Source organism: Ambystoma mexicanum, chromosome 14 (assembly GCF_040938575.1).
Source record: "Ambystoma mexicanum isolate Mex_15411 chromosome 14, UKY_AmexF1_1, whole genome shotgun sequence".
Lineage (NCBI taxonomy): Eukaryota > Metazoa > Chordata > Amphibia > Caudata > Ambystomatidae > Ambystoma > Ambystoma mexicanum.
The window spans coordinates 165,792,230-165,819,412 of record NC_090940.1 but is presented as its reverse complement, the minus strand read 5'-3'; the positions used below and the strand labels follow the sequence as shown (position 1 = coordinate 165,819,412).

Here is a 27,183-nt window from a genome sequence, read left to right as displayed (position 1 = left end):
CGTGGGTTCCAAGAACATGCATGGATAGGCGTGCCTTTTCTGTTGCCGCGGCCAAGTTGCGGAATTCTATTCCCATAGCACTTTGTGCTACTGAGAACCATCTTATTTTCCGTCACGCCTTGGAGAACTTTCTTTAATTAGTTATTTCTCTGCCTGAGCTCTCTATCTCTGGAATATGATATGATATGATATGATATGCTATGATAAGGCATTTATAACGCGCCTATACACAAATGTTTCAAGATGCCATTTGTTTGGTGAAAGTTGTGCTTAATAAATGCAAATAACATAACATCAGTTGGTTGGTAACTGAGCCACATTGGGCATCTCGTTGATTGTACAGGACCCCAAAACCTAAACATTTAGAGGAAAAAACATATCTTCACCCACTGACCTGCTCTTTACCTTAGACTTCATCCTGTGAAAGTCTTCCCCATTGTTTATGGCTACAGCACAAAATGCCCCATATCTTATGGAGTATCCCAATCCCTACTGTCATTTTAATCAATCAATGATAAGCATCTCCCCAGACCTCTATTTATATTCCAGGTAAATTGTCCTTCTCCATTATCTGCTGTGACTTGAATACAATCTGGCAATTATGTATATAGAGGTGATACTTTCTCGGCCTGTGATGATTTTTCAAATTGTGGTATGTGTCTGGGATGCTGGACCACAGTAGTCTTAGATATGACAAGTTACTGCTGTTGACAGTTTTGTTTGTGATTTTAAAAGGTGGTAAAAGTGACTGTGATGAGGACCTTAGTCCAGAGCAGCCCAGCAGCGGAGAGGAGTCAACCATTGCAGAAGCACTTCAAAGCACAGACTGGTCCAGAGGCCAACGACGCAAGTATGCTTATGAACGACCCACATTTTGACCCAGACTATATCAGGAAGACACAGAACGGGATTGATTCAGCTTATCGGGATCTTCAAACCCTTTCTGAGGTATGATCGTAAACTTCCACATACTTTGTTTACAATGTAACGGGAACTGGTGTCTTGATCGTGAGTGTGTTCCTAGGCTTTTATTTTGTTAACTATTCTGATCGAAGTTATCCACATTGGCGTAAGATATTACCAACCTAATCAAGCGTAAATGAGCTATTTGATGGAATACTGCCTTATGCCTCTCAACATAAGCTATTTTCTCTCCACAGGTATTTTATTACTGCAGTTACCATGCTGTAAAATTGGAGAATAGACTCAGTGAGAACTTGAGTTTTTGCTCAGTGGTCATACCCATGGCAGTCAAATCAATCCGAAAGCAGTAAAACATGACCCTTAAGAGCCATTCGCCACTTGTCTGGTCAAGGATGCTGCCTTCGTTAGGCGATAAAAGATTCTTGGAAATTCCTATTTGAAATAGTTATTTAGTGTAATATTAGTGCCCCAGAAGAGGACGTTCTTCCAATACAGAGTCAGCCAGTGTGCTGCTGACTTGAGGATGTCTAGAAATGCATCAAACTTCTGAAGTTCTTTCCCAACTAGCTCCAGCTCCATCCTCCTCGTTACCCCGAACATCCGTAGATATAGAACATTGGAACCCTGTTCTCCTCAAGCATCCGTATAGAGTTATTCACATTTTATATTTCTAAACTGGTTTCACCACAGTGCTTTAAACATTTGAGAACATGGCATATCAGAATGGAATAAGAGGAAGTACGTTTCAGATTTCTTCATGGCATAGTTCATCTCCTACCTGGCCTCTGGTATGATGCCACCACGTCTGTGGGCATTATAGATCACTCTGGAAATGAGTGAGGGTCCTCCATCAATCTTTCTTCAATTGCTGCATCATTGGACTGTTTCTGCACTGCCACTAAACTGCATCTAGAGTCGAGGAGGGTCAAGAATGTTGCCCTCTCCCCCATTTTGTTTAACTGAGATCCACCAAAGGCGGCAATTGTGGGCTGATGGGTTGTGATCAGGAGTGAGATTGAAGTTCATGGGTGATTTTATTATGGGATTTAAGCTAGTTTGGTAATTCCAGGTCAGAGCAACCACTGAAAGCTTGTGTAAAGAATATGTTTCAAGATTTGTTTGAAGAACAGCTTCTTAGTTTGTGCTCTTAGGGTTAACTTGAGAGCATCTTAGAGCCTTTCACCTTTTACTCCTAGTGAGCACCATTCACCTAGGACTTAGGCTGGACTTACTTTGGAATAAATCTCTCATATTATTAGAATCAATTGTTATTTGTACATTACTAATGAGATCACGCAACTGTATAAATATTAAGATACCGTGAGCGCGAGTCGCCCTCGCAAACCACACATTTCTCTTTACTATTTCCAAACATTAGTGGGTGGGTTTGTGGGACTTGGGTGTTCGCTGCCGGTTAGTAACACAGATTACTTTGGAATCCTGAGTGGTCACTAGCGCACAGCTACCATATCGTACCCACTGTCTTTCTCTCTTTCCATTCACCTTTTAGTAGTTTTTGTCCAACCACAGGTCACCAGTTGGCCCAATGCAGCTAGTTTCGGACATTTATTTGGCTCTTTGAACCAGTAGGCATTGTGCATGGTGACAGGACTGTGAATTTAATTATTGATTTTACTGCCAGCATTAGATAGATTTTAAGGTGGGTTTAGTTTGGCTGTAACTTTCTGATTTCACATATCATATATTTTACATAAGCAGCTTTGAATGCCTTACAAACCAAATCAAGCTATTAGTCCAGAACTATGCAAAGAACAAAAGTGTTAGTTCTCACACACTAAGGGCCTTGTCACAAGTTGGGTGGTATCTCTGTGGTAAATCCGCCGGGATACCGCCCAATGCAAATAGTGTTACTGCAACTCGGTCCAGTACTATTAGGGCTGGATCCCGAGTTGCGGTGGGGCGGTAAGTCTCCATTCATATTGGGTCCATTGGACCCAATGGGGAGTGGTCGGTGCTTTTACCGCACTGCTAATAGTGCCGCGACAGTAGAGAAGAAAATGGGTGTTCAGAGCTGGAGGTAAATCTCAAACTTTCCAGCCAACTCAAAGTTGGGTGGAGAGTTAATGCGACAGTAATAGCGTTATCACTGCACCCCTTCATTCCGGGAGCGCCGATTACGAGCTTCCCATCGCGGGACGCGGATTGCATGCCTGGTAAAACCAGGCGTGCTTTCCGGGTCCCGCGAGGGGAAGAGGGAGGCAATAACGGGCCAGATGTAATCTGCCCGTTATTACCTCCCTCCCCATTCCCATTGAACCCTATGGGGGCTCAAATGGGAATGGGGATGGGTTCCTGCATGGAGGACTTACCGGGTCCTCCTATGTCGGAGTAACCCGGTAAGTCCCCATTGCAGGAACCCGGTAATGGAGCCCGGAACGGAAGCAGCCATGGAGCGAATAGCTCCATGGCTACCTCCATTCTTGTAATGATGCCCAAAGTCTTCAACTGAATTCCCACTAAGGGTGTGTTTAAGCTTCCAGGTGCCAGCGTTTTGTCAAGAGCACCGTTGTAGTTTTGTATTGTTGGACGTGATTCCTGGGTTCTTCCATATGCATGACTCTCCAGATAACAGGTATTTTTCACCAGTGACCTGGTTTGCATATTTCCACTCTGTGATAACATGGCTGTGATAACATGGCGCACTGCAGGTGGGGTCGTTTCCACCTGAAGATTACTGTTCATTGTTAGGAGGCAATCAAATGGTATCGTGTTGAAACTCAGTCTCGTTCTATATTCACCCACATGGGAGTGTTTCTTTCTGAAAAAACATTAATCCAGTGGTGAAGACTATGTAGAGAGAAGGCAGCACCAGGGAAGCCAAATCTATCCTCATCCACAGATCGTAGAATGGTAGAAATCTAAATTTTTGGGCAAGATCTGCTCCCCCCATAAGATACCATTGAACACTTTCTGTATTCCCTTAAGCAGTTTCTTTGAGAGATGTATTGGAAGCATGTTAAATTAAATAGATGTAATATTTTGGGTAAGCTAGTCATCTTAATAGTACCAATCTTACCCCATATTGTGAGATTAATTTTGGACCACCTCTTTGCTTGGGCGTTTTACAAAAGTCCACCTTAGATAGGACTTGAGAAGACTCACACTTGGGACACTGTGCTCCAACTCTTAGCATATGCCTGAACCACATACGTTTTGTTGGTAGCAATGACTGAGCAGCCAGGCTTATTTTAGGAGGGAGGAAGGGCTGTAGGGAGGTACAAAGAACTTAGAGTATACACATAAGCCACAGAAACACTGACACACTAAAAGTTATACACAAATAATGGGTTATTTTATATGTACACTAAGGTAAATGTGATTCTTCAGAAAGGTAAGTACTATAACACACAATAAGTAACTTGGAATACCCAATGCAACATTTACAGTAATTAAACACTTTTGTAACACTTTGTGAATGGCAGTATGCAATTCAAAGGGTACGGTAAATACTTTTGTAATAACTGTTTCAGATAAAAAGGAATTAAATAGGTCCAATGTAAAGCAGGTAAATACTTTTAATAATTCCACATAGGCCTTTTGCTTTAGTAGTCCGCTGCTATCTAGTTATGAGTGTCGCAGGGTCAGATTGGAGGGTCAAACAAGCAAGGCCCAAGCTGTAAAAAGTCCAAAGTTCCAGAGGAAGTCTTCAGGAGAAAATAAGTAACACTCTTTGTTGGGAAAAACGTTCAGGGACATCAGATAAGGCCCCTGAATGCACACACGCATTAGGCCTGGGGGAACATGCATGGGCAAACTCCCAAACACCTGAATCAGCACTCCATCAACACAGGAGCAGCAAAGCAACTCTAGGTAAGTTCTTCAAGGAGTCTCATAGTACCTTAGACATGAGGAAGAGGATGCAGCATGATGTGCCCACAATGCAGCAGCAGCAGACCAGGTCACCGGATTCTTGGACAGGCAGACAAAAGAAGGGATGCTGGCATGGATCTTGCAGCAGCAGTCGAGTGAAGAGGCTCCAGACAAAGGATTCTTCATGGTTCTGTGGCTTTGGTACCCTTTTCAAAGCACCAGTGAAGAACGATTACCATCCGGTCGATTTGTCTCACCTTCTCAGTCCAGCACTCTGGTGAGGGGACTTCAAGGAGTGGTATCTTGCCTCTAGAGGTCCAATTGCAGTCCTCCAAAGTTTAGGGAGGATTCAATCTTCGGAAGGTGATGCACTGCACAATGGCCACAGGTCACAGAGTATTGGCGGTTTGCAGCCAGTGAAGTTCACAGCTCATTGTGGGATGGCTCAAAATGTAGGTCGTCTTGAGACTCATTAGACCGACCAGTCTGAGGGAGAGAGTCATCCTTTTCAGGGCTCTCCTGATGCTGGGAAGAAGGGGTCAGACAGCATTGATTACTCAGAAGGCATCTGTGGTAATCTGGAAGTGGCTGCGGATGTCTCTCCTCTTTCTCCTTGTTGTTTTATCAGATCCATTGGTCAGCTTGTCTTCAGCCTCAGGGTCCATGCTTCTTATGCAGGAATCCAGCCAATCAGCACCCATACATCATTGAAACTATGGGCGGTGGCTGTCCAGCCTCCTAGTTGGAACTTGTTCCAGGCAGGCACAGCAGAAGACAAAGAACAGCAGAGTTTCAGAGTCCTCCACTATTCCCTGTCCTGACAGACAAACTGGCACCTTGACAGGCTTCACAAAGGGATCCCTCCAAAGACAAAAGACAAAACAAAACCTCCCCCAGCCAGCCTACATGGCAGAAGAAGGACAAGGAAAGAACAAACCACCTTGAACTGGCCCAAAAAAAAACACTGGCACCATTTTGGGTTAATGGTGACCCTTCATTGCACTACCGTGGTTGTGAGTACAGCCTGGGAGTAATAATTGAACAAAAGTAGGTAGGATAAAACCACTGCACCAGCCATTCAGATGATCTTGTCACTCTCACCAAAAGGTTGTGTGACAATAAGATCATTTTTACTTTTGCCGGCGCTGTGTGCTCTGTTTCCCCATGGTCTTTTAAGCTCAATGCACTGCCTGGCCTTGCCTGACTGACAAGCCTCGATTTGGCTGATGTGCACGGGGACTTGAACTTCCGGTTCGGGTACGTGGAATGGAGCGTTAGAGATGTCCACGTGACTGTAATCACGTGACATCGCGCTGACTCCATTTACGTTTTCATCCGACCACAGCTTCCCCGTAGTCTCGGGGGTTACAACAGCTGCGCTGTGTCGGAAAATATGACACAACGCAATGCACACTGATACATCTTGTTGCAGTGGTTAAGGTTTCTCTCATGAACCTTCCTGTACTGGCACTAGAAAACGGGGTAAAGTGTTTAAAACCCCATGGCAGCAATATGGTGATGGAATATTGAGCATTGCAAGAGAAAATGTCCCCCTTGTTTTAGAAGACTGTCCTGATGAAAGTGGTTACACCAAAACTATACCACTGAAACCGGTAGACGGTGGTTGTTACATGGTGGAGAACCAAAACATACTCTACCTTTACCATGCACAACCTGTTTTATGTCTTTTTATGAGGTCTCACGTCCCTTCCTACTATTTAAACATCCAATAGCTACGGCTAACGTGACCTATATGTTGTCTTCATGTTTTGTCTTCACCTGAAATTGGCTCACCTCATCCCCACCAGGGGATATTTGCTGGACTAATTAGCTTGGACTACAGCAATTTAATAATATGGTGTTGAGCTCTTTTCCTCTATAATTTTACTTGTAGAGTCACCTTGGGAAATCTCGACCTGTCTATGGGATAGTAAAGGTGTAATGTACCCACAATAGACAGCCTAGATTCGTACCCATCCATTTGGATCTCTAGACCAAGGTGTAAACTTTACTTTTATTTTTACATCTTTTCCCTTTTTTTGCCCATTCTTCCTCTGTGAGGACCTACAGTGACCAAGGATATCCAGGAGTTCAACAACCTTCATGTTGTTGTTGCTTTTTCAAAAATGAATTCTCTTTTGACTTCTTTTACTGGCTCCCCCTGTTTGTAAGCGGCACATCATGGCTTCCTAGGGATAGGGTTTTCTCTTAAAACCTCAAGGGTAGGACAGGTTCAGACAGTTTTTTCTTCACTATCCTACTGTCTTCCGACTGACCCTGCATCTACTTGGCCACTTAATGCTAGTGTTTATTGCCTTATACCTAATGGGTGTCTCCTACTGCCTAATTTTAATGACATACAGTTGTGTGTTGCCCTCTTTCTTGATACAAAAAAGGAACAGAAGTGTATGACAGGATAATCACCTCTCTATTTAAGTGTAGTACTGGAGAAAAATTCAAGTATATGTAATCTAAGATCTACCATCAACCAATTTAGGGTTCCAGCCCATAGGTTGGTCCAGGTTAAAAAGGAACGTTCTTTGTGGTAGCACTCACTGTATGGAAGGCCATTCCCCCAATTCATGACACAGTACGACTTGCAACAGGGTGCCACTTACCGTATCAACCCACAGGACCGTACCAACAATCATCCCTTGCGCCTTTCTAAAACATTCCACTGTCGCATAACGAGAGGAAGAGAGGCATTACCGGCTCCGCTCTTCTGTTAACAGTCTACATGTCATGCGGTATACACAAGCACATAAACCTACTACTTGTTATGAATCATATCAGTCCTTCATAACTCGTCACAGTTTTTAGAATGCCCACATTTTTAAATGGTAACTGATGTAGTATGACAGCACCATTTTGAATGTCTCAATTTGACATATTAATCTAATATTTACCAAATGAAATTGAATTAGACAACAATCACAACAGAAGAAGAATCAATAACCAGAAGGCTCTACAACCAACAACAGTTTAAGAAGAACAGACATAATAAATAGCAATCTGAAGAAAGACTACCATATATAATTTAAGTAACAAAACAAGTACTACAGCACATCAATCCTATTTAACAGAAAAGGTAAATGCAACATTAAGACTTCATCTTGTGCAGTAGTTTTCCAGCATTTTCATGTTCAGTAAAAGGGTGAGTGTGTTCATCAGGGACCAGTTTAGAAGTTGATGGGTACACCATATAATATTACACTTTCATTTCTCGTGCTATTTTTTTGATTTCATTAAACCTTTTTATTTGTCCCACCACAGCTTTTCCATAGTCATTAAAGAACATAATCTTTCGATTGTCTCCACACATAATTGTTTGCATTTCCATTGCTCTACTAATGATCATTTCTTTGACTGGGAATCTTAAAAAAACGTATTTTAAATGTTCTGGGAAGTTGGCAAGGGGGTGGTATGGGGCCCAAAGTCCTATGGCCCTACTGAGTCTCCATAAGTCGAGCCGAAACTTTCTGCAGGAATTCAATTGGCCTCCCCTTCTCTAATTCTTCTGGAAAACCAGTTATTCTGATGTTAGATCTCCTATTATAATTTTCTTGATCAGTAATCTTTCTGTTTGCCATCTCCAAATGTAATGTCAGCAAGGCTACCTTTTCCTTTAAAATGACAATTTTATCAACTGAATTGGACACTCTTTCCACAATGTGATTTGCCTTTTGTTTCACCAAATGTGGCTATTTTTTAATTTCCATAACTGTCAGCCTGATTTTCTCAATTGATAATACCACACCATCCATTATCTCCATGAGTCAATCCTCATTGGATTGACCTTCTTCCCTGACTGTGGGATTTGTCAGCGCCTCATCCCGGACCCTTTGTTTTGGTTGTTTCTCGCTGTTTGGATCGTCTGGAGTCAATCCTTCTTCCTCTGCTTCTCTTATTCTCCTGGAAAAAGGAGGTTCTCCCATCTCCACAGATTCAGATATATATTTCCCAAGAGTGCAGGAGGCGGCTGGAGCTAAACCCGTAAACTGATAATCTCTCAACCGCCCGCTCTAGCATCCAAACAAACACATGTTCAAGCTCACTTGGAGCTCTTCATTATAATTTATGCATTTTTAGCTTCAATTTGATTTTCAGCCACTTTGAAAAGTCAACTGCATTGAGAGAATACATTGGCGGATTCATAATGTGAACCTTATGAAGCAGGCAGCCGGTTGGCTGTGCTTATTGTGGGAGTTATCATGGGAAGAAACCCTAGATTATGCTATGACATCATCACGTTGACATTTTTGACTGTTCTTTTTTGTTTTTATGTTTAAATCAATGGGAAGCTTATGAGAACACTACCATCCTCCCACCCCCCCCAGAAGGTTTCCGTTTTTGAGGGTGGGCAGTCTGATCTTTGCTGTGGGCAGCATCGGTTTTGGGAGGAGAGAAGACTATGGTTTTTGGGGAGGATATCCAGATTACTTACCATGAATAACTTTAGCACTATTGTTTTTAAATCAATGGGAGGTCAAAGGGAAAGACACCTCCTTGCTATATTCAAAAGATTAGAACTGAGATTAAGTCACTAACACTTCCAGGTCAGGACTGGCTGGCAGGAAAATAGGTGGGGTGAAGATAAGTCTGGCTTCAGCCCATAAAGCAAGCTCCAGAGAAAATCTGAGATACAGAGCTTTTGAATAACTTGGTGCTCATATTCCATGTGGGTTGACTTGACAGAGCTGGGAGGCAGCGCTAGCCCTCAGGGATGAATAGGATTCAGATTGTCTTTGGTAAGAACAAGCAGCTATTGTAATGCGTTTACCAAAACGGAGTAAATCTGCTTTCTCTGCCTAAAGTTGACACTTGACCGCTGTTTCCAGATTCAATTTTTTTCCTCATTCTATTTTTGGGGCCGGGGGCGGAATAAAGCCCTCTTACCCATTTTCAGATATTTTTCTTTTCCATAGTTTTGGCTAGCCAATAGGTGCCAAGAAGTATTTTTGTTAAGTTAGCTCACAACTATTCCTGCTTCTTTCTTGCCATTCCCCAGGCCAGGATAATTGGCCTCACATATGCACTAGTGGACTGAAAGGAGATGGATGTGTACTACTTAACATGTATGTTTACTCCATGGCTTTAGATTGTTTATAGGTAACTGCCCTTGGAAGCCATGGGTTTTTGACAGAGTTTGCTAGCCCTTTCTATTCAATGGTTTTACAGTGGTTGGTATAACCCTGCACTGTCTACTGGCTCGCCATTTATGAGAACACTACTGTGAATACATCTTTAAGTTTTATTGTGACATATTTTAGATGACACTATATGTGGGTGCATGTTTGCAGGCTTTAAAATCCTTGAACCGAATAAGAGGCGAGTAGAATGGCAGGTCTATAGATTCAACTACCTTATTGCTAATACTGGGGACTGCATATTGTTTGTTAAGAATGTACACAAGTGTGATATGAATTGGTTCCTGGATGTTCTGGGAGAAGGCCTGCCACAATACTGCTGTCTAATAGTAACCTGTCAGTGCGGAGATCTAGCCCTTTCTAGAGCTTTACATCAAGGGTTGCACTATTCTCATCTGCAACACCTGCCACAGCCCTGGGTGGGCATTACCACCACTCCAGGGGTGGGGGTGAGGCTCTAGCAAGCGGGTACAATGAAATGCCTGCCAATCCATGCAGCTTGATTTTGCACTTATCATAGCCTGTAGATGGGATTTTGGGGCAAGCTGCTGTACATTATTTTGCTATGATCCATACTCTCTACAACCAGGGTTTGCACCAATGACCCTTGATAGTTGACATATAGGAATTTCAGGTGCTCCCTGACCGCAGGGGCCTTTATGTTACTATAATGCCCCCAACCACTTAGTTTATTTGTGAAAGAGAAGGTGTGGTATGAAGTGCACATTATTTCAAAGCTCTCCGCTTTCTGTTTTGGGGGTTAGGCTGTTCCCAGGCTTATGAAATACTCTAACTGGATCGTCTCAGCGTTGAAACCGCCTGGCACCCTGGTTGCCATTTTGACCCAACTGAGGGAGATGAAACTCTCCTTCATCCGGATGCAGTTATGGTGCTGCCATTTTGCGTTGTTAGGCTGGTGACTTGAAGGAGAGATTATTCACTCTTTGTGTGGCTATCGAAAACCTACTTTTGCCCGTAGAGCCGGTACAAGGGGTATCGGGTAATATTATCCCCACCAAAAATATCACTGTATATATATGGTCGTAATGGACTGATAATTTGCGCTTATTGTTTTCTCTTTATAAAATCGAGGAGCGCAGATGCTGCCCCAGTCCTATCGATCCTCCCATATAGGGCCTCCAGGGATCGATGGATCTCTACCGTGTCGTACAAGTGAGCCAATGTTCTGGTGTTCACTGCTTCCTAAATAGAACAGCCATGCTACCAGCTAATCTGTGTTAGATGGAGGAACAATCAAACTGTCCAAAGACACTTATGACAGATCAGACTTGTAAATCTTTACTTGTCCAAAGTATTAATATTTGATCAAATGTAGTCTTCCAATCATACCTAATTGAGAAAGTAATTCATATATTAAATTAGCTCTGAAAAATATGGCAATATGGTACTCTTGAAATCTAACCTAGCTTAGGACCCTGCATTGTCTAAGTGAAAGTGCTAGCTGGACAATTACTGTTCCACATGATGTGGCTTTTCATCTGTATGATATGATATGATAGGTTATTTATAACACGCTTAATACCCAGAGGTTTCTAAGTGCGGACCCGGGGAACCAACCTGTGGTGCTCTGTGTCGTTTTGCTTCCAAGGCGAGCACATTGTCCCTGAGCTATCCTCCCGAGACAATGCCTGGACTAGTCACACTATCCCTTCCAGGCATGTTCGACACTTTTGCCTCATCACTCTCCTAGATGTTCCCCTCCAAAAGGTGCTCATCGTCTTCTCTAGGATGATTATTTTGGGATCCTTTTATGGCAATCTCTCACAGATGACTTGAGCCTTCATCACATTTGAGGGTTTCTTCCACCAGATGGAAAACTATACAAAGGTCTGAACCAAGTCTAGAGAAATGTCCAGGGACCAAAGCTCTTTGCACTGCCCAGAAGCATCCTTTTTCAGTAGGCAGGAGAGTTTTCAGGGGATGGAGTTCTCCGGGTGAGCTCTGGGGTTAGTTAGGAGATCAGAGGAGGGGGGGGGGGGTGACTGGAACATGAGCGGGAGCGGGCATAAGTGAGAGAACGTGAATGAGCTAATAGATATTGGCAGCATCTGGTCAGGCATGTAACCTAATTATCTCTGGGTGCCACCGCAATTAAGCTGCAAAATTCAAGAGGTAGAGATCGTGCAGAAGACACAGCCAAGTGAGGAGCTTTCACTGCCTTTCCTTGGAGCAATGCATTAAAGAGGGATGTCCCATAAAAAGGGCCGGGGTTCTACAATGTAGCTACGTTTGCCTCCAACAAAACAAATGTCTGAAGTGTGAGTGATAAGACATAGTCATTCGACGCTCCTGGGGAAGCAAGGAGGGGGCTCCTGTGGAAGCAAGGGGCGGGCTCACACTGTCTTTCTCATGGTTCTCTGTGATATGATCGCAGAGATTTTGTCGATTGCCAAACCATCCATTTTTCTTTTTCTTCTAATCCATTTGGCCGTTAGTATATTCGGGGAGGAGACCTCCCATTCCCCCCGCCCCTTAATTATTATCCGTACCCACCCCCCACAGATATTTTCATCCACACACAAGTCAAAAAAACTGGATGGTTTTGCATTCGACCAAATAGAATCTTCCTATCCCCTTTCTCATCAGTCCATACTCTGAATCCTCCTCCTTCCACTGTCACTTTGCTTGTGATTCCCGTCTCTTTAGCCGTAACATACCCATGTTCAGCATCACCGATGCGCACGCTTACACCTCTCTTTACTATAAAGCACAGGACGAAGACCCTCGAGGAGGCCATCCATCTGTATGGCTTCTACGGCTCCTGCGGAGAGTTCCAGTCCTGGATGGATGACAAGGAGAAGGTTTTCCAAGCGCTCCAGCCCAAGTCTGATAACGTGGATGTCATCCAGCACAAGTACCAGGTGTGTATCTATATCACGACATATGTGATGGAAAAACAAGCTTAGAGTTTAAATACCAAAAGGGGGAAAGCCCTTGAGAACATTAAGTAATTCAGGAATTATTTCCAAGCGGAGCAAAGTAGGGCATAGGTCTCATTTTGAGTATGGTCGCAATGGTAAAAACATGTGGTATTTCTTAAACCTCCTGTTTTTAAAATACCACCTAACTGGGTCCCATTATGAGTTTGGTGGTAATTCAGCAGTGAATTCACCGAATTACAGCCAAAATCAGTTACCATTACTTCCACTGGGTCCCAGGCACTTAACCCAGGATATCCAACAGTGGCACAGTGGTGTAAATACTCATTTTTGGAGTCTTTATGACTCCAATGGGATTTTGGCAGAATTACTACGAGTGGTAAATCCGCCGTGGTAATTCTGCCGATCATTGGTGGTAAAGCTGGAGGTGAAGCCTCCACTTTACCTCCAGACTATGAATTCGGCGGTGCGGCAAAAGTGACAGTAATTCCACTACCGCCCCAATAAGTGGTGGTAACAGAATGACTGCTAATTTTTTACTGCACAGCCTGAACTGGTAATGAGCCCCAAATTGGGATTGTGTGTTATTTGTGCCACATCGGGTACAAAGAAAGTACTGCCTGGTTGGCTTATACTTACTGAATGGAGTATTTTCTGTGTACCTACACAATACAAACCCTACACAAAACCAACTCACAATTAGGTTTATTTTATTTTAAAAGCTAGTGGTATTTTAAATAGTACAAATTGTTATCATTACCACCATACTCAGAATGGCGATTTTATTGTGTTCATGGAACCACAAAGTGCATTTTATTACATATATATTGTGCTTGACAACAGATGAAGTAATTACAGTGTGAGATAATGTGAAACTGAAAAATGTCTACATCTGTGATACATGTACTGGTTTAATTAGTGCTCCTATCTGGTTTGTGTTTGTTCATAGAAGAAATGTTGAAAGTGTTAAATCTGTGAAAAATTGGTGAAAAAATCAAAGGCACCCAGAAAAAAGAAACTGGAAGGCTAATTACATGCAGGTGTTCTATATGGTATTTGGTCTAAGCAAGGACATGCACAACTACAGCTCTGGAAGGCCTTTTGCAGAGTAAGCATCTGCAGACACTTACTTTGAGGAATGCCCCTTAAGTGCCAGGCTATTATGCAAGTCCGTGCAAAAAGGACGAGCATACTCGTCCTTGGCACTTGAAGAGCTCATTATTGTCCTTGCCTAGACCGACCAGAATACACAATGCGTGCTTGTGAATAACCCTGAAACAGGCAATGGTCCTCATTAGGAGTTTCATGGTAATCTGGCGGTAAATCCGTGGAATTACTGCCAAACTCATTTACCATTAACACCACTCAGTCCCGTGACATCAACACAGGATTACTAGTCATGGTATGGTAGTGCAGATCCCAATTTTTGGATCGGATTTAGCTCGAGCAGTACCACTGCTGAGTTGTGGGGGTAAAGTGGAGGATCTAGGTTCAGCAAAATGCGGGCAGCACATCCTCCACTTTGCCTCCAAACGCATAGTATGGCAGTGCAGAAATTCAGTGGTAAAGTGGAGGTAACAGAATTACTGCCGTTTTACCACACCACTGTGCTCGTAATGAGGTCCATAGTCTCATCCGCAGTATTTAAGTCACACTCCTTGGAGCATTATAGCACGGTCAATAAGAGGTATTTTGTAAAGGAAATGCAGGCGCTTGGGCCGATGCAGCCACACACGCTGCCAATGCTCGTGTTTGAGCACTGGGCTCATCAGTGTGGTGGCAACAAGCTTTGGTTGTGCATGCATGCCTCATCACGCGTGCCTCCTGAGCATTACTGCAACTCAGTATGCATGCAGGATGAGGAGATTGCACTAAATCAATCTAAACACACTTCCTATTCATTTTTGGGAAGACAGCTCATTGGGGCAATGGACCTGCTGAAAACATCTGTGTGATAGATCTGTGCGAAACCTATAGTTTGAATCTGGCGCCCGAGAGCTACACTTTTCACATTTCTTAATTTGTTTAAATGAGTGCCCATGAGTTGGGAAATATCCCCAATATTGCCCCAGGGAATCCGGTGGATATGTGCTGTAGCAAATGGCCTTCTTATTACTCTTTAAAGATTTCATGCACAGCACACTTAATATAGACCACAAATGATTCACAAAACACGAAGCGTCCTCCTGTAACCATACTCTGTGCGTTTATTACAAGTTCAGCGTTATGGGTAAAAACTGGTGGTAATTCCGTTACCGCCGCTTTTTTTGTCAGTAACGGAATTACGGTTACCAGACATTTGGTCGAAAAAAATTGGTCGACCAGACAAATGGTCGAACCAATTTGGTCGAAAAGCAAATGGTCGAATTTTTTATTTTTTTTATTTTAACCCTTTTTTAAATTTTTTTGGGGGGTCCCCCCAACCCTCTTTTTTTCTCTAAAAACCCCTTTTTTTACAAAACGAAAACCCGAAAAATAAATATATAAATAAAAAAAAAAATTCGACCATTTGGTTTTCGACCAAATTGCGTCGACCAAATTGCAGTCGACCAGTTTTTTTTCGACCAATTGACTGGACACCGGAATTACTGCTGTTTATACCGTACCGCCGAACTACAGGTTTGACCTTAAAGTGGAGGATTTTCATCCAGCATCATGCTGGAGGTAAATTTAAGGACAAACATCAGCGGGTTTAGCGTGGCGGAATTACCGCTCACTGTAATTCGGCCAAAATCCACATGGATTCCTAGAGACTCCAAAAATGCCAATTAACAATGCCCGAATGCCACTTGTAATCCTGTGGTAAACCCACAGGAACAATTGGGCTAATGGTAATTGAGTCTGGCGGTAATTCAGCAGATTTACTGCCAAATTACTACTACACTCATAATGATGCCCTGTGTCTGGACACTACATGAGTGGGATAAAACGAGGACACCAACTGGCTGCCTCAGATCTTAACTCAAGGAAGGTTATCAGTGTAGTCTGGTAGAATGTGTACAGTGCACAGATGTGTACAGTGCACAGAGCAATGTGGAGGCTATATTGATGGTATCAGCCCAACTCATAGGGGGGCCAACTCGTTCCAGATGTTTTGCCGCATTTTTCACTGCATTTTATGTAGGGGTGCGGGTTCGGGCACATTTTAAGAGCTGGAAAAGGGGTGCGAGCGTAGATGGTGAGTGTAGGGGTTAACCCCTTAACAAAGTCTCGGTGGGAAAAGCCTGTGACGAGTTGGCCTCCTGCAAGCTGTACTGGATCTATATTGATATAGCACACAACACAAAAGGAATAGTTTCTTGGCACAATATTAGGAGTGATTTCCCAACTCAGCAGCACTCATGTCTTCAAGTTCAGGAGGGTGAAAGGATGAGTCCCGCCCTCCAGCATTCAAACCTGTGATCTAGGAGTTGCACACAGATGTCTGCAGCGCGCCAAAGATTCCCCTGAGCCACAGCATCTTACTGGTATATTAGGGCCTCTGAAGTGCCTTGAAGTTCTCTCTTTGTACCTCAAGCCACCTCAAATCCCTCTAGCTGCAGAAAACGTCTTTTGTGGTTCGAGACTGAAGGTGATGACGGAAGGAAGGACAAAATGGAGGAGGCCCCCCAATAACTCGGGCAGGGTCCTCCTCCTCCCTCCTCCCTGGGTAAGGGGGAGGAATAAGGCCAAGCGCGCCAAAGCTCTGGGAAAGCCCGCGAAGGGCAACAAAGAACAGGGGCGGGCCAAGCCCCATATAAGCAACGGGCATCCGGCTGCAGGAAGCATCCAGCCCTCAGCAGAAGGACGCCCGTCGCAGCAGGAAAGGATTTTCGTTTTCCACCCACCCTGCATAAGAGACAGCTACGGCGAGGTTTGGCCATTGACGTCACGGGACGGTGAGGCAGTGTTTTGGCAACCAGTGACAAGAGACAGACTCCGGATGAGCCATGGGAAAGACGGAAGGGTCTTTGCTCTTCTCGGACCAGCACCTCTTGGGAGCCTAAGCGGCAGGGGCGTCTGGTGGGAGCAATGAGGTAGCAATGAGGGCTCAGCTTCCCCCAAACAAACGGTGCTCTCTCAGCCCAGGAGCACCTGCAGGGGCAGGTGGGTCTCAGGCACGAAGGGTTGGGGGAGTTGGGAAAAGGGGGAAGCAGGTTTTGGACACAGTGCAGTCGCCGCACCTTCGGAACTATTTTTCGCAATTGTTTGTTGTGTTTTTTATTATGTGTGTGAAAATAAATCTGCAGCCTTTTTATGCCAAAAGGAAGACATGTCTCATTCTGCACCTTACTGGCTGGGGAAGGAAGAGGCCAAGAGGAATGAGTAAGAGTGATGTATGTTGGCATAGTAATGGACAAAGGCCCGGGTTATTGCAGTCAGTTGTCTGCAGATGCAAGAGCAGCAGGTTGTCAAAATTCCCTGAGAGCCACCCTTTAGGAAGTTCATGGGTTCCTAGCCTGTCTTTGGAAGTGTGGTGTATGGGGCAGGGTGTTGTGAAATGGTTTTGCCTGCCGCCGTGGTCTGCACAATGTATGTTCCACCTCAGGGAAGGTTTCAGGTATGGCCTATGTGTCCCTCTTTTCAGAACTTCTTGACGGAACTGGCTGCAGGAAAGGCACGTTTGCACGAGATCAACCGCCTCGCCGACGAGTTTGGGAAGAGGGGCCCAAACAAACGTGATGAGATCCAAGCACTCCAAAAACAGATCAACAAGAGGTGCGTATGACTGTCGAACTGGTTCTGACTTGTGGAGATCCAGTCACCAGGCAAATGGGACTACACGGCAGGGAAGGGCTTTCATTGGTTGAGGCTCACAGTGATGGGATAGCCTTCACATAATGATATATGATAGGTTATTTATAACACGCTTAATACCCAGATATTTCTAAGCACGGACCCGGGGATCAAACCCGTGTTGCTCTGTGTCGTCTTGATTCCAAGGCGAGCACGTTGCCCCTGAGCTATCCTCCCGAGACAATCCATTACTTTGAATAAGAGGTGGTTTAAACTAACCAAGGGGCACAGCTGGAGGACTTCTATGCGTGCAGCAACATATATCTATGTGGAGTGAAGACACCAGGCATGGCAAATGGCGATATACGACACACCTTTACAACATATTATTTAATTATCCAAATACTATCCACGGCCCCCAACAGGAAATTAGGTAGAATAATTAGAAACACAGGGAGATTGGATTTTAGGTTGCTAATCTTATTAGACTTGGAAACCCCAATAATGACTATTTATATAGTGCACACCACAAAGTGCAGGAGTGCAAAGGTAACAGTTCTGCTCAGCCCTCCTCCCCATGCTTCTACTAAATATGAAACATTGCAGCCTGACAGGTATAGCGCCTTCGCCTCTTTAAGGTAGCAAGGCCAGAAGGAAGGCACAGGAATAAAGGCACCTGACTGAGCTGACCGAGCGTGCCACCCTGTGGGCTGCTCAGGTCTAAGCTCCCTTGGTGTGCCTTGCCTCTTCCCTCTCCAGGACCGTTGCTACTACGGTGAGACATTCCATAAACAACCCCAAATGCTATTTAACACGGCATGATAATACAAGCCCTTTTCATTCATATCGACTCACACCATATCAACCAAGCATAGCGTACTGCTCCCACTGCCCTATCTTGGCTGTACCCCATATGTGTTCCGCTGTAGGCATGGATGTGTGTACTTACTTGTGAACATGCACTTTAACGCTCCAAACGCTATAGCGTGACATTTAGCAGCTTATACTACATTTAAACACAGCACTCCCATGTCTCCTTCAATGTCATTGGTATATCATGCATTCGATTTTTACACAGCAGTACATAATATGCCTGTAAGGTCCATAGCAAGCACTGCTACTGCAGCTGTCTCAAGCACAGTCGCTTTTATACTGCTTTAATGTGCTTAGTCAGTAATACTCCTGCATTGTCCAGCACATAGGTGCACAGTCGCTTTTAGCCTGCCCTAATGTATTCAGTCAGTACTACTTTTGCCTTGTCCAGCACATGGGTGCACAGTCGTTCTTAGCCTGCTTTAATGTGCTTAGTCAGTAATACTCCTGCATTGTCCAGCACATAGGTGCACAGTCGCTTTTAGCCTGCCCTAAGGTATTCAGTCAGTACTACTTTTGCCTTGTCCAGCACATGGGTGCACAGTCGTTTTTAGACTGCTTTAATGTGTTTAGTCAGCACTACTTTTGCCTTGTCCAGCACATAGGTGCATAGCCGCCTTAGATTGCTCAGATTGTCATTATCAAGCCCGGCCTTTGCCTCTACTCTCCAGAATATAACTGTCCTAGTACCCTAGCTCACTGATAAAGTGTTAAGCAAACGCTTCTGTCACCGCCCAGTTTGGCACTTCTAGACCCTATTCACGTAACAGCAGCCTCCTGTGCTGATCACTTGCCCTTACCCATTCTATAGGTGTGACACTCCATTTACACTACGGCTAGCCGGCTCCTAGCCAGCCCTCTTCACTTAACCAAACCATGCCAGGTTGGTTACTACTCATGATGTTTCCATTTTGTATTGTACCGTATGATACACCCTGCACAGGCTCCCACTTTATCCTCCTAGATAATGGCCTCGCTAGAGTAGCATGCCCCCGCCATCACCCCACTCCCTGCCCCACACCTTTCCTGCCTCTAACCAATCCGTTTCCCCAAGATCGCCACCTGATTAATGGTTCTATAGACCTCACAGGGATCCAAAAGCCACAAAGAACCAGATTTCCCTATTCAACTACTACTAATAATCCACCTAAAACGACTATCCCGGTCCTTAGCTCACTTAGACGCTCCAGACTTAGATCTCGGACTGTCACCACGTTATGCTCTCCGATCAGGAACTGCCCTAAACTCAAGCCAACAAAACAAATCCCACTACTAGGACTCTTAAGACCCCAAAGACTAAGATCCCGATTCTCAAACCTTCCCAGCACAAGTGCCTCCTCTTCCTCTGCCATCATAGGAAACGCATCTCCACCAGTGACCCACACCAAATGCCTCAAAAAGATCACCACACTACCACAAGAACCATCCCCTCCTGTACACCTCAAAACAGCTCTCATTAATGCACGTCCATACCTGCTCACACCACAGAAATACATGACTATATCACTGAACAACAACTTGACCTACTTATAGTGACGGAAACCTGGCTCCACCAAGCTTCAGGACCCTCACTCTCTATTGCCATTCCTCCAGACTACTCCATCTTTAGGACAGACAGAATGAAATCAGTAGGTGGGGGAGTAGCTATTATTGCTAAAACCCATCTCAAAATAAGAACCTGCTCCATCGATTACCCAGACGGTTACGAAGTCCTGCTAGCCAAGTTAGCTACAAATCATAAGACCACTATAAACATAATAACTATTTATATAGCACCTAATGCTAAATCTCAGCCAAACGTAGATATACCTCTACTGCTAACACCACTTATTAAACCAAACACAAAATGTCTAGTCCTAGGGGACTTGAACCTAGGATTCAATGATACCCAAGACCACAAAGCTGAAGCACTACACAGTGCATTAAAAGACATGGCATTCACACAACTAGTGAACGCCCCTACCCACACAAAAGGGAGAACATTAGACTGGATACTACCACTCAGGATCCATAGACTCCATAAACCCATTACCCTGGTCAGACCACCATAGTATACATTCTTCTATCCTGTGCCACAAACCAGACCTACCTAAAGCTATTGTAGAGGAATCTTATGTAACAAGAAACACCCGGAAACTTACAGCAGAACATCTCAACCCTCTATTAGCCACCTCTCTCAACAATATAAAGATCAACACTGAAAACCCCTGTGCCCTAGCTGAAATGTATCATAATTGTCTTACCAGTACAATCGATACTCTAGCTCCTTGTGTTAACAAAACCAAACATAAGGACAAAAAATCCTCTTTCTGGTTTAACGAGGAACTAGTCTCTCTTAGACGGATTAAAAGATCACTCGAACACCGGCTAAATAAAACCCATACCTCAGAAGCTCTGGAAGCATTCAACTCTGTTAACAAAATCTATAAATCAGCCATCATTACCTGTAAAGCAAATGCCTTCAACACTAGAATCAGTAATGCATCCTCTGACAGCAAAGAACTGTTCACCATACTCAAGGAGTTGGAGAACCCGATCCCCATAATTAACCCAGTCCAACCAAGTAAAGAATGGTGCACCACTATTTAAGATGCGCTGGCATCCAAAATCAGACTATTACAAAATAAAATCATCTCCAAAAGAAATCTCCTCTCCGATAAGCCGTCTACGTCTAACCAAATTCCCTTGAACATAGTAGACACTGCCCAGCTCTTCAACTTCTCACCAGTCTCACATGATGTAGTACTTAATACCATAACTAAACTTAAAGCTTCAAATTGCAAAGGAGATCATTTTCCAACTCACCTAATTAAATTATGTGCTCCTACGCTCACACCTATAATCACCAATTTCGTGAATGCCTCTTTCTACACCACTCAGGTCCCAGCTAGCATCAAAGCGGCGTGGGTCACACCTTTACTAAAACAAAACACATTAGACCCATTAGTGCCCACGAATTACCGACCTATAACGACTGTCCCCTTCCTGCTTAAAATCATCGATAAAATAGCTTATAACCAAATACAAACCCATCTCGAACAAAAGAATCTACTAGAAGCCAGACAATCTGGATTTAGGCCCACCCACAGCACAGAAACAGCCCTCTTGGATTTGAAAATCCAATTGGATTCTATCAAAGACTCAGGCAAACTAGCCACCCTTCTGCTTCTGGACTTATCAGCAGCATTCGATCTGGTAGACCATGACAAACTCTGCGACACCCTAAAAAAAGATTTTAACTTCTCTACTAACGCTACTCGGTGGATCAAATCTTTTTTAACGGACCGCACATCCAGAGTTGCCATCGGTAACCATGCAGCGGACCCTATAGCAGTACCCATAGGAGTCCCCCAGGGATCCTGCCTCTTGCCCACCCTCTATAATGCTTACACTAAACTCCTCTTCTCGGCTCTTGACGATATGGGTGTCATCTACACCAACTTTGCAGATGACACCCAGATCCTCATCCCCATCACAGGTGACTACACCCAGGACACTGACACTATCAACAAAGTGTATTCTATAATTCAGAACTGGATGGCCCTAAATAATCTCTGCCTTAACGATGAGAAAACGGAGGTCCTCATCGTGGGCTCCCAAAAAAGAATAAGTACCCTCCACTCCAACTACTCTCACATTAACATTGACGGTACACAAATCCCAGTACTCAAACAAGTTAAAACTCTTGGTGTATATATAGATGCCAACCTCACTATCCACAAACAAATAGCAGCTCTTTCTTCCTCCACAGCTTACACAGCAAAACGTATCTCACTCAGCCGCCAATTTCTCACCCCCTCAAACTGCATCAACCTGGCCAGAGCGCTGATCTTAACGAAACTGGATTATTGTAATATCCTCTTCCTAGGGACCTCCAAAACCAATTTAAATAAAATCCAACTATTACAAAACAAAGCCCTTAGAGCGGCTCTAGGTATAAAGAAATCTGAACATATATCTAGAATCAGAAGAGAAATCCACTGGTTGCCAATTGAAGCTAGAATTATCTTCAAAACACTCAGCACCGTCTATAAATGCATCACCAACAAAGCGCCTAGCTACCTCAATCACACCATCAAGAAATAAAGTTCCTGTAGGACACTGAGATCTAATAAACTGGCTCTCCTGGAAGTTCCTCATTACAAATACAGTAGAGCAGGAGGAAGTAGCTTCAAAGTCCTAGCCCCATCGCACTGGAATGGACTTCCCTTTAGCATCAAATATGAGGACTCCCTACCAAGATTCAAAAAAGCACTGAAACTTGGTTATTTAATACATACTAACTTAACAGAACACGTTGGTTACAACCTTCCCTGAATTTAAATAGCTAACATAGCCCCACGTCCTTCATGCTCCCCAGGGGCCCCCTTTAGATCGGCAATTACTGTTCAAACAAAATGTGACCTGCTACTTTGACCAATTGGAAGTTAGTATAAGAAATGTGGTTACATGATTTTTGCTTTTTAGTTAAATATGTTCTGTGTGACGGTAACTGCAACACTGTATAAAAATGCTACAATTTATTGAATCTTTCGCCGTGATACCCACGGGTCTGGGCGAGTAACAAATGTAATAAATAAATAAAATAAATAAATAAATAAGATGGCATGCTATACTCTTCAGGAAGGGTGGGAGCTGGCAGAGAAGCAAACCAAACAACAATATTGGTGGGGCACCAAGATAAAAGAACATCCAACCAAGGTTCTATAAACAAAGGATATTCTAATCAAACTAGAAAACACACACAACATATAAAAACACTAAAGACCCACCACCGTAAGGGAAAACGCAGACAATGCAGATTTTGGAATTAAGCGGCACTCTGGGTTTGAAGACAGTGGTGCACAGGCAATGATTTCATCAGTAAGGGTCAAAGCTATGGCGGGGGGGGTTACAAGTCACTGGGACCCTTCAAGTCTGGCCAGGGGATAGGACTATTTCAAATAGCGTTTAATGCTTTTCTTTGGGGATCGACAATGTTAGTCAGGCTTCTCTGGTACTTTAAAATCGTCTAGTCAGCATAGAGACATTGCAAGTCGGTGATTCTCACTGGATCGTCCTGTAGCGCTGATTGGCTTGAATTAGGATGGAGAAACTAGCTGGCAATATGTTGAGTCAGTATCTGAAATCAGTCGAGTCAGCTCGAAAGGTTCTGATGATGCAATGCAATTCTTTAATAGTGATTCACTTGAAAACACTGGAGCTCAGGCGCGCAATGGATTGAGTCAGCGGCTCAAAAAAGCGGTGATTGTCAAAGGCAGCTCTGGGTGTTAACAGTGGCTCTAAAAACATCTCAAATGGGTCAAGCAGCTAAAAAAAAAGAACGAGGCTACAAACAGGGTCCAGAGCTGCTGCTTGACTTCAGGTTGCTGCGGGAAATTCATTGAAGGTCTGCAGAGGTAAGATGAGTTCTTTCTTCTGCACTTCCCAAACAGGAAAGTCTGTAGAGAGCATTGGCAGGGTTCTGTGACCTTCAGTGAGCAAGTTCTTGGGACCAGCTGGTCATAACCAAAATGTGTGTGTGATGATTAAGGGCAAGTGCTTGCCACTTCCTTGGGGATCTGGGTCTTCACCTGAATGACTGAGGACTTTGAGGAAGTCAATAATCCCAACCAAGTTGCAGATGAATCCTTCTGCTTCAAGTACCCAAATATTAAACAACTAAGAGGAGAGTCCACCTCCCTTAGGTAGGCAAAAGGTCACAGGGAATTGGTTCGCTTCTATCCTTCTGTAAGGTTTCCAATCCTGACATCTGTTTCAGAATGTTCTTGCCTGGTGATGTCATACCCAGAGTGCTTTGGCTGCAGGACATTGGGAGGGAGGGAGACAGGAAATTCGGGAGTTCTGGCTGGAAAATCCTCTCCTGGTCTACTGCACTTCACTTTCTTTCTCTGTCTGCCTACATCAAATGGCCTCTGTTAATTAACACTGTGATGTGGCATCCTTTTGCCTGACAGAGCCTGCTCATTGCAGCAGTGGACCTCTTCCTGCCCTCTAGGGGATTTCCTGTCATCCTGGGAGGTGACCATGCTTTCCCCGGGAAGACAAAGGATTTTGCTGGGATGAAGCCTGAATAGATTTTTAGGAAAAAATAATTCCAGACAGGGTTATAGGTCAAAGTTTCGACTCAAAAGGGTCGAATGACAAAAAGGGTCGAGTCAATTCAACCGAAAAAAAAGGGTCGACTTTTTTTTTTTTTTTTGGGCGGGGGGGGGGGGGGGTTTGGTGTAAAAACACCTTTTTTTACCTATACCAAAGCAACAAAAAAAAATTACATTAAAAAAAAAAATTCGATCCTTTTGTTTTCAGTCAAATTGACTCGAACCTTTTGTCATTCGACCCTTTTGAGTCGAAACTTTGACCGGACACCTCCCGCCAGTAAATACACAGGAGGCTCTAACCAGTTGAGTCACTAGAAACCAAGCTTATAATAAAATAATGTCAAGAGGTTTTGGGCATTATAATTGTGGAGTCTTAGAGATCACATTGTCATAACCAGAAATGGCTTATATTTAGTTTTGATTTCTAGCACTGCATTGTGGGGTCCAGAGTTTTTAGGAAGGCAAATCCTGACTGCTGGACGTTTGGTTCCAACAGTTGCTGACAGAAATCCCCATGTCACTTTGTGACTGCCATGTCGCAAAACCCCAAAGCAACTGCTGAGAGGTGTCAGAAGGCAAGCTCAGCAAGTTGCATGTGTGCACTATGCACTACTTGCATGCACCATTATGAAAGGGGGACTGATTAGCAGACCTGACTTTCAGTGACGGAACTACTCGTATCGTTTTATTAATACAAATCAAAAAAAGCTCAGGCTGTTTCACCAACACATGGCATTCTGTCACACGCCCCCAGCCAAAAATAATGGAACACCACCCTTCTAGGGCGTTAGCTCATCATCACGGAGAAAGTATCTACAGAGTCCATCTGCTATGGAGTGCTGAAATCCAGGTTTGTGCTGGGTGTCCGTGTTCAATCCTTTTGAGGAAACGGCCCACCGCAACAACTTTGTATTCTCTCCCTGCATGACCATTAACCACATCACGGGCCAGTGGTCTCTTTGAACAGTAAAGTGAGACCCAAAAATGGAGGGTTTCAACTTGCACACAGCCCAAACTACCGTCAAAGCCTTTTATCAGTTGTGGCTCAGTCTCTCTCTCTCTGAGCCGCTTTCTCTCTCTCCATCTCCCTTCCCTCTCCATATCCGTCTCCATCTCCCACTCCCTCTCCCTCGTTCCCTCCCCTTCTTTTCCACTCCCTCTTCTTCTCCTCCCTCTTTCCCTCCCCCTCTCCTGCTCCCTCTCTCTTCTAATGTAAGCAACATGTTGTTCAATCCTTTCAGAGTTTAGCTCTGCTAGAACTGCCCCAATTCCAAATTTCCATCTGATTTGATTTGATTTATCATAAACTTCTGGCTAGCCTTCAGATTTTCAGTAGACTCTTCCATGTACTGGGCCATTATGGATCTTAATCCAAGACATGATTCACTACGTTGTGGGAAAGACGTTGGGGTTACCCTCTCATTCGTCTTAGATCAGACCTAGAGGATCTCTCAAAGGATGGCCAAACAGAAACTCAATGGGACTGAACCCTACTCTGATCTATGGCACCTCTATGCAGGTGAATAGCAGGAAAACAACCCCATGTTCTCCTCAGGGACACTTCCAAGCCACCTGTCATGTCTTTCATGGTCTTGTTGCATCTCTACATTGGTCCATTAGTTTGGGGCTTTAAAGCTGTAAAGAACGTATAAGTAACTCCACACTACTCCCACATTGCCTTCATATCTGCAGATATGAAGTTGGAGCTCCTGTTAGGAATCACTTCTTATGGGAGCTCGTGTTGAGAGAAAATACCTATCAGAGCCTTTTTCCCTCAAGCTCTGGCGTGCGTGGTTCTAGACTTACCAGATGTCTCTGCTTTTGTTCTGCTAGGGCTGCTAATTCCCTTTGCTTTTTCTCTGCTAGAGCTACCCCACTTTCCTCTAGAAGGAGCTTCCTAGCAGCCATCTCTACTCCCGTGAGACTACCCTGGTGTCTGGCTGAGGCTTTGGACCTAACTGAAGCTTGGCACTTACCTGAGACATGGGATCTTTGGAATACCAAACTAGCCGCACTTTTAGAAGAAGGGTGGTGGGAGCAGCAATCGCTGCTCCCACGCACTACCAGCCCCCCACTAGAATAGGAACTTGCCTTCTGAGCGCTAGATCACTACTCACCCCCTGAGTCTTCTCTGGCACCTTTACTTTGGAGGTTTTTCAGCATTTAGGGTGTGCTAATCTTACTGTCATTGGGGATTCCCCTTGCATGACATAGATTGCAAAGGGCACTGGACTTCAGGACCGTCACTGAATCCATGTTCAGTTCTATTTTACAAAACTAAAAGAAAATCACCTGGCAGTGTTTCTAACGTTGCCTTTACAGTCTTTGCTTTTGGCTATCTAGGATACAGGCACAGACTTTACCAGATCCAGCCCCTGGCCACCAGTGTGCCGAAATAGTACTGCTCTGCAGGAGCACAATGAAATAAACTCCTACTCAGCCCCCCACTAATACTAAACAAGCAGTGATCCCAGTCATAAATGTGAAACAGGTGCAGCCCGACAGGTATACCTCCTTCGCCTCTTTAAGTTAGTGTGGGCCGAGGCAGGCTAAACTCTTCAGGATGTGGGAGCTAGCAAAGGAACAGATCAAACAACAACAGTAGAGTGGTACCAAAATAAAATAAAAATGTCCACCCAAGGTTTAATAAATATAGAATACTTTAATTAACCTCACATACAAACAAATTAA

The 27,183-nt window shown here is 44.1% G+C and overlaps 1 protein-coding gene across 3 annotated transcripts in view; it reads left to right on the top strand.

The window, feature by feature from the left end:
• SPTBN5 (spectrin beta, non-erythrocytic 5) overlaps positions 1 to 27,183 on the top strand; it is a 1,050,196-nt gene that overhangs the window by 153,100 nt on the left and 869,913 nt on the right. For all 3 annotated transcript variants that reach the window (XR_011283950.1, XM_069638812.1, XM_069638811.1), the window contains exons 10-12: positions 736 to 948; positions 12,632 to 12,784; positions 17,370 to 17,500. Coding sequence is in view for 2 of the 3 variants with exons in the window: in XM_069638812.1 (XP_069494913.1) it covers positions 736 to 948; positions 12,632 to 12,784; positions 17,370 to 17,500 (497 nt within the window). In the remaining variant the exon portion in view is untranslated. The remainder of the gene's footprint in view (positions 1 to 735; positions 949 to 12,631; positions 12,785 to 17,369; positions 17,501 to 27,183) is intronic.